This window comes from Mizuhopecten yessoensis, unplaced genomic scaffold, assembly GCF_002113885.1.
Source record: "Mizuhopecten yessoensis strain PY_sf001 unplaced genomic scaffold, ASM211388v2 scaffold10739, whole genome shotgun sequence".
Classification (NCBI taxonomy): domain Eukaryota; kingdom Metazoa; phylum Mollusca; class Bivalvia; order Pectinida; family Pectinidae; genus Mizuhopecten; species Mizuhopecten yessoensis.
This window is the reverse complement of record NW_018408697.1, coordinates 164,630-172,694: the sequence shown is the minus strand read 5'-3', so window position 1 is coordinate 172,694 and position 8,065 is coordinate 164,630. Positions and strand designations below refer to the sequence as shown.

Genomic DNA, 8,065 nt, shown 5'->3' with positions numbered 1-8,065 from the left:
TCACAATCTCAGAAACTACGAAGGTACTATAATGGCAGCCATTTTCCCATTACATGTTTAATTCAATAATTGGCCCAAACTATGGACATTTGCACTTCGTCATTACCAAATTTGTTGAGTAGGATTTTTATTATAACAATAACAAGTGTCAGCCGACAATTGTCACGGAACAAGACATGTATTCAACGCAAATTGAAACTGACTTAGCTGCACGTGTTCTGGTCGCTGTATGCATACTGTATCTGACCGTTGTATTTCGTCAACATGTTAGCGTTCATTTCATGATAACTCCCTATCTTTATTATGATTGTTTACCTGATTAACGTGCTTTTCGGTCTTCTGCAAGCAAGTTGCTTCTTGACTGTTATCTTTCAGTAATAGCTTCATGTTTATGTAACGTTATGATTCGGGTTGCGCAAATCACTCGTTCGGTTTAGTCTTATCTTTCTTAATTATTTACAACAAATCGTCCACATTTTCATCGAAGTTAATTATTTCTAAGCACGCGGATTTCGAAGTTAGTTCGAACAATATTTTGCAGACCAAGGTGAAATACTAGCTGTGAATAAAATCTCGATGCAGTACACAGGTCTAACCAACTTTCTGTCGTAAGAATTGGGGGCGGATCCAGGATTTCCTAAAAGGGGGGGGGGGGGCCCCGAGAAATTTTTCTCAATTCTCATTATAAACTTCTCCCCAGTTTTCAAACTTATATAAACTGATAATACATGTACATTATTATATTTACTGCACTCTCATATGTATATCCAAGGTTTTCAGTTACTTTTTGCATAGGTGGTTAAAAATCTATTATAACTAATTAAAAGCAAAAGACCCCGGCCAAAGCACTGGAACAAGTTTGCCCTCCTCTCATGATCATCACTAAATTTATACACAATATTCATGAACAAAACTAAACATATTTTAACTATGCAATAATCCCAGGTGAGCTATTAAGGCCCCTGGGCCTCTTGTTTAATTTCCATTGGAGTTAATTCAAACTTGGTTAGCATTATCAGTATTGGATAGCAGTTTGATGATATGCACAAATCAGCCCTGACTGACCCCCAGGGGCTGATGGGTGGGACCAAAAAGGGTCAAATTGACTATAATTTCAAAAAATCTTCTTCTCAAGATTTAGATATGGTAAAATCAAATGCTCTTCATAGATGGAAGGGTCTTAGTTGCTTTAAAAATAAGTCAGCTGACTTACAGAACCACTATTTGTACATAGTACATATACTACCCAGATCTTTCACACTACTTTTGCATTACACGTAGTTCAAGTTACCTTTGTTACACAATGATTCTTTTTCATTTGGTAAACTTTTATGGCATGGTGCAGCGTCCATCGTCCGTCGTCCGTCCATCGTCAACATTTTACTTTAAACAACTTCTTCTCAGTAACCAAAAGGCCTAGGGAGATGATATTTGGCCAGAAGCATGCTGCGATGAAGGGCTACCAGTGCAAGTTTGTTCAAATAAATGACCTTCATCCATTTTCAAGGTCACAGGGGTCAAACATGTTAAATTCTTTAAACAACTTCTTCTGAATAACCAAGAGGCATAGGGTGATGATATTTGGCCAGTAACATGCTGTGATAAAGGGCTACCAATTTTGTTTAAATAAATGAACTTGATTTATATTCATGGTCACATGGGTCAAATATGTTTAAAACTTTTCAACAACTTCTTCTGAATAACCAAGACTCCGAGGGTGATGATATTTGGCCTGTAACATGCTGGGATGAAGGGCTACCAAGTTTGTTTAAATAAATGACCTTCATCCATTTTCAAGGTCACAGGGGTCAAACATGTTAAATTCTTTAAACAACTTTTTCTGAATAACCAAGAGGCATAGGGTGATGATATTTGGCCCGTAACATGCTGTGATAAAGGGCTACCAATTTGGTTTAAATAAATGAACTTGATTTATATTCATGGTTACATGGGTCAAATATGTTTAAAACTTTTAAACAACTTCTTCTGAATAACCGATAGGCCTAGGGTGATGATATTTGGCCATTTACATGCTGGGATGAAGGGTAACCAAGTTTGTTCAAATGCATGACCTTGACCTTTATTTAAGGTCGCAAGGGTCAAATATGTTCAAAACACATAAACAACTTCTTCTGAATAACCAAGAGGCCTAAGGTGATGATATTTGGGCAGTAGCATGCTGGGATGAAGGGCTACCAAGTTTGTTCAAATGAATGACCTTGACCAACTTTCAAGGTCACAGTTGTCAAATGTCTTAAAATCTTCAAACAACTTCTTCTCAATAACCAAAAGGCCCAGGGTACTGATATTGATATTTGGCCTGTAGCACTCAGGGCTACCAAATTTGTTCAAATGAATGACCTTGACCTACTTTCAACCTAATGTCATTGTTTGACATTCAAGGTCACACTGATATTCTGCCTGTAGCTGTATTTTAGTCCACTTTTAAGATTACAAGTGTGAGATTAATACCAGGTGAGCGATGCAGGCCCATTGGGCCTCTTGTTTATTATCTTCCCTTCAGTACATAAAACAACAGGCCACAGTAAAACTTTGGGTCAGGATGTTACCCATTTGAAATAAACCTGATGAGCACTGTGAAGGGTGAAAGCTGCTAGATTTGAAGTCAGTCTTTATATTAAGTATATATAAGTTGCAGTTTATTATATTTTTCATTAAGGAATCCCTGGCTGCATTCATTATTGCACATTCACATGTCACTTTATTTTTAAGGTTGGTCTGTATTTCAATTAAGATGATAACACTTATTGTATCAATGTTTCTGTATAACAGAAAGTTGCTGCAGGCCATGTCCCCCAATGACCTACTGACCTCTGTGTCGGCTGCTTTTCTTGACGTCACTGGGTCAGAGGTCATAGTTGAACTTCTGGTAACCAATGAGCTGTTGGTCGTCATGGATTGTGAAGAGGATTGTCAGCAACAAGCTTTTTCATTGGCTGAGCTAGAGGTTAGCCTGAAACCTGGAAACCCACACCTTTTGACCCTACTTTGGAAAGATAGATCCCATCAGGCAACAGGCGAGGTAAATACGGTGTACTTTCAAAAACCTCAACAAATTTGAATTCTTTTTGAAATTTCCATGGGGGAGATTCTGCATGCGCAAAATTAAAACCTTAATAAAATGTGTGTGTATACCCCATAGAAACAAAATTATCCTTTAATTGAGTTATTCTCAGTTTAGTAATTCACTGATTGGAAAATCCTTAATTTAAGGGTCCAAATTGGGTGTCGTTTGTCTGAATAGGGAGAGTTGGTAAGTATAATATTGCATGAGAAATTTCTGGAAGATAAAATTTCTCATTAAATGGTTTGCTTTGATAGGAAACTGGTTTGTAAATGTGTACCAGATACCTGTAAACCTGAAACAAAACTTATCACAGATGATAGATTTTAGCTCACCTAGCCCAAAAGGGCCTAGTAGCATGCTTGGATGAAGGGCTACCAAGTTTATTCAAAGGGTTAAATATGTTTAAACCTTTTAACAACATTTTCTAAATATCCAGACAACCAAGAATGATGATCTTTGGCTGCTAACATGCTGGGATGAAGAGCTCCCAACTTTGTTCAAATGAATGACCTTGTGTTATATTCAAGGTCACAGGAGTCAAATATCTTCAAAACCTTTTAAAGACTTCTTCTGAATAACCAAAAGGCCCAGGAAGTTGATATTATGCCAGGAACATGCTTGGATGAAGGGCTACTAAGTTTGTTCAAATAAAAGACCTCGATCTATATTCAAGGTCATAGGGGTTTACTGTCTTTAAACCTTTTAAACAACTTCTTCTGAATAACCAAAAGGCCAAGCATTTTGATATATGGCAGTGATTTGCTGGGATGAAGGGCTACAAAGTTTGTTCAAATAAATGACCTTGTCATATACTCAAGGTCACAGGGGTCAAGTATATTAAAAACCATAAAACAACTTCTTCTGAATATCTCAAAAGCTGAGGCTGATGATATTTAGCCAGTATCGTGCTCAGATAAGGAACTTTGAATGTTGCACCATTAGTCCTGTCATAACAGTCAAATGTGTTGGAAACTTTCAAACAAATTCTTCTGAATAAATTTTGCCAGTAGCATGCTCAGATGATGAACTATCAAGTTTGTTTATGTGGATGATCTTGACCCACTTTAATTTCAAGGTCACATGGCCAAATGTCTATCTAGGGTGGTTATATTTGGCAACTTGCATGATGAAATGAAGTGTTATAAAGTTTCAGCTTAATGACCTTGTAAGATTCAGGGTCACAGGGGTCAAATATGTTTAAATATTTTAACATGTTGTTTTGAATGACTTACAGTTATAGATTATAGTCCACTTTAAGGTTACAAGTGAGATATCAATACCAGGTGAGTGATGCAGGCCCACCAGGTCTCTTGTATTACCTCTCCTGTGACACATGCATGCCCTTCTCAGCAACAATGTGTTGTGTATTTTCAACTACTTTGAGTACATCAGAACCTGGGGCTGAAATTCTGTAATTTTGACTGCCATACTTGTGTTTAAGCCTAAAATTTGCATCTAATGTTTTCTTGAAAAACATATTATTTATTTCCTGATTATCTCCTCTTCAGTATGAGAATGAGAACAAGGACCGAGTGGAAGCTTTCATAGATGGCGCTGCTGATTATGTACATGTGTCGCCCCCTCGATCGCCCATAGGAGCCGAGAGTCAGTCAGATTTGTCTGTCTCTCCGCCAGGTCAGGGTGGTGTTGTCCCACAATTCCATTTCCTGTTGGATTCCTGTCACAGGGAAGCTTTCATCAATATATTCAACCTGGCCAAGAAGAGGATTCAGGGCCAGGGATTTGCTGTGTAATTTATACAACTATAGACCTTTCTTGAAGTCAGTGCTATGTATTATCAACCAGCGAAAAGAAATTGTCCTTGATTCATATACTATTTTTCATTAGACTGACAAATCAATGACAATAATGGCATCAGTTACATCATTTGAAATCTGTTAATACGTCTTTATTGAGTTAAAGTGATTGAAATACGAAAAGAGAGGTTTTAGTAAAAAATATGAATACCTACACATGAAGCTGATGTCTTTCTCCAGTTACACAGACAATATGGCCTGGATGTATCATCTATGAAACAGAAAAGCAATTGTGCACCCTAATGCAGCCATATCTGTCCATATTGAGAAAAGGGTATACATGTGGACACTCAGAATGCAACACTTTTGGATATTTTTACATGGTCTACATTACTAGGGCTTAAAGTTTAACAAGCCCCCTAAAAGATGCTATAGTCACCTAAACGTTCATTTAAATTAAAGGGTATTGGAATATGACTTGCCAGGGGGTTGACATTTTGGATGTCTATTACATATTGTTGAACCTTAAAGGCAATGTCGCTGTTGATTTAGTGTCCTGATGTCGGGTAAATTTAAGAAAGAAAAAAAAAACTGTAGTACATTATAAATGTAATAAACAGTAATGTGTAATATTTATTTGAGGCCAATTGTTACTTGTCGGTGTGGTCCAGTGGAAGTCTACACCTACAGGGGACCAGTCTGTGTGGTCCAGTGGAAGTCCACACCTACAGGGGACCAATCAGTGTTGGTTTAGTCCCCATGTGGGACTGTTTTTGTTAAATGTTGTTTAGAACGATTTTCTTTGCCTGTTTTTCCTTTTAAAAAATTGTATAATGCCTCTGTCCTGTGAAGTTTTGTGTTTATGTGCTTGTAAAGTCTTTATATAATTCCTTCAATAAAATCCACATTGATCCTTCACTAGTGAAATACACAACTACAGGATAACAATGTTTCTGTCAAAGACTGTAGTGGCTACAGCAATCATTGAATCACATGTACAGGTATCATACGTGTAGTGGAGGGGAGGCTCTCACTTGTGATGCCTTTGTTTGAAACACAGATTACTTTTTTGTATTTTCAGTTTTGTGAGGAAAAACACTTACATGTATCCCTGTTAGGCATGCAGTTAAATGTAATTTGCTTTAATTCTCATAATGAAAGTGAGATCTATTTTATTTGTCCATTTTAGTTTGCATGTTCATGTGAGATAATGCAATTGCATCCACTTCCCCATCAACAGAATGCTAGTCCAGAATTGCTGAAGGGACCAAGGCCTAATCTGAATAGTTTCATAAACTCTCTGCTGTTTTGATTGTGTTCAGGTGTACATGTCTGTTGGCGCTATATTGTATATATAGTAATTTATTGAAGTTTTGTTTTTACGTAATCAAGTCCACAGATCACGTTGTTGGTGATGAATGTCTTTCATGCAATAAAATTGACACAATTACAGATGAAATACATGTGTAAATATGTTTTAAAAAACATGCAATTAATGAAATCTGTATTTACAGGATATTCTATATAGTAACAAGCTGGAGGTTGGATGAAAGCGTGTGTTAAATATTATAATCTGTGTTTAACTGTTGTCTGTTGGTTAGCCCTGATAAAACATTGGTCATGTTAGTCAGACACAATGTACAGGCCTCTGGGACCTTTTGCTTGCTATTCCCTGTTTATACCTTATGATTTCTTACTTTTTTTATTGGGACTTATTACAAAATTGACCATTTCAGTTATATACAATGTTTTAAGGAGTTTGTAAAAATCTCTTAGAGGACAATGCCAACCTTTTATAGGTTATAATGCAAATAAAATAAAAAGTACAAGTAACATTTTACAATACTTCACAAAGAGTCGTGTAAATCAGTCAAGCCTTACCGTCTAACCTCTAGTTACCCTGGAGGCCTTGGCCATGGATATTGATGGAGTGAACAAGATACCTAAGGTAATGAGTGTCACAGATTTGGGTACTCGGTGTCCATACTGCGTGTCCGTACTCTGGCAACGCCACAGTTTATTGTGTGAATTTTCAAAATACAATGTTTGCCTAAAGCTCAAAGAACCTGGTAATAAAAAAACTTGAACGTGAACTTGAGATAATAATTTGATTGTTAAAACAAAGTTTCATCACACCATCACACGAAGAATATGTCGTGAATAGTTTCGTTCAGAGGTGCAAATCCCTGTGAGGATGGGGAAAGGTTACTTGTGTATGTAATGTTGCAGAAGTGACCTCATATGACCTTAGTTGTAAGGTTAAGCGTATCAAACCACAGGTACCAGTGTAATGTGACTGCATACATCCTGGATGTCAGGGCTGACAGCACACAGCCTGGAGCCAGGACCACATTTATACTTATCTGGTATAATGTCAGGGCTGACAGGACACAGCCTGGAGCCAGTACCTCATTTATACTTATCTGTTATAAGGTCAGGGCTGACAGCACACAACCTGTAGCCAGTACCACATTTATACTCATCTGTTATAATGTCAGGGCAGACAGCACACAACCTTGAGCCAGTACCACATTTATACTCATCTGTTATAATGTCAGGGCAGACAGCACACAGACTGGAGCCAGTACCGCATTTATACTTATCTGTTATAATCGAGGGCTGACAGTACAAAGCCTGGAGCTAGTACCCCATTTATACTTATCTGTTATAAGGTCAGGGCTGACAGCACACAAACTGGAGCCAGTACCACATTTATACTCATCTGTTATAATGTCAGGGCTAACAGCACACAGCCTGGAGCCAATACCACATTTATACTTATCTGTTATAATTTCAGGGCTGACAGCACACAGCCGGGAGCCAGTACCACATTTATACATATCTGTTATAATGTCAGGGCGGACAGCACAAAACCTGGAGCCAGTCCCACATTTATACTTATCTGGTATAATGTCAGGGCTGACAGAACACAACCTGGAGCCAGTACCCCATTTATACTTATCTGTTATAATGTCGGTGCTGACAGCACACAACCTGGACCCAGTACCACATTTATACTCATCTGTTATAATGTCAGGGCGGACAGCACAAAACCTGGAGCCAGTCCCACATTTATACTTATCTGCTATAATGTCAGTGCTGACAGCACACAACCTGGACCCAGTACCACATTTATACTCATCTGTTATAATGTCAGGGCGGACAGCACAAAACCTGGAGCCAGCACCACATTTATACTTATCTTTTATAATGTCAGGGC

The 8,065-nt window shown here is 37.8% G+C and overlaps 1 protein-coding gene across 1 annotated transcript in view; it reads left to right on the top strand.

The window, feature by feature from the left end:
* The window catches only part of LOC110462049 (vacuolar protein sorting-associated protein 13B-like), a gene marked incomplete at its 5' end in the record, with an annotated part of 19,277 nt that extends 11,853 nt beyond the window's left edge, over positions 1-7,424 (top strand). The window contains 2 exons of the mRNA XM_021515825.1: positions 2,794-3,043; positions 4,597-7,424. Of these exons, the coding sequence (XP_021371500.1) occupies positions 2,794-3,043; positions 4,597-4,842 (496 nt within the window). The remainder of the gene's footprint in view (positions 1-2,793; positions 3,044-4,596) is intronic.
* Positions 7,425-8,065: the final 641 nt, after the last annotated feature.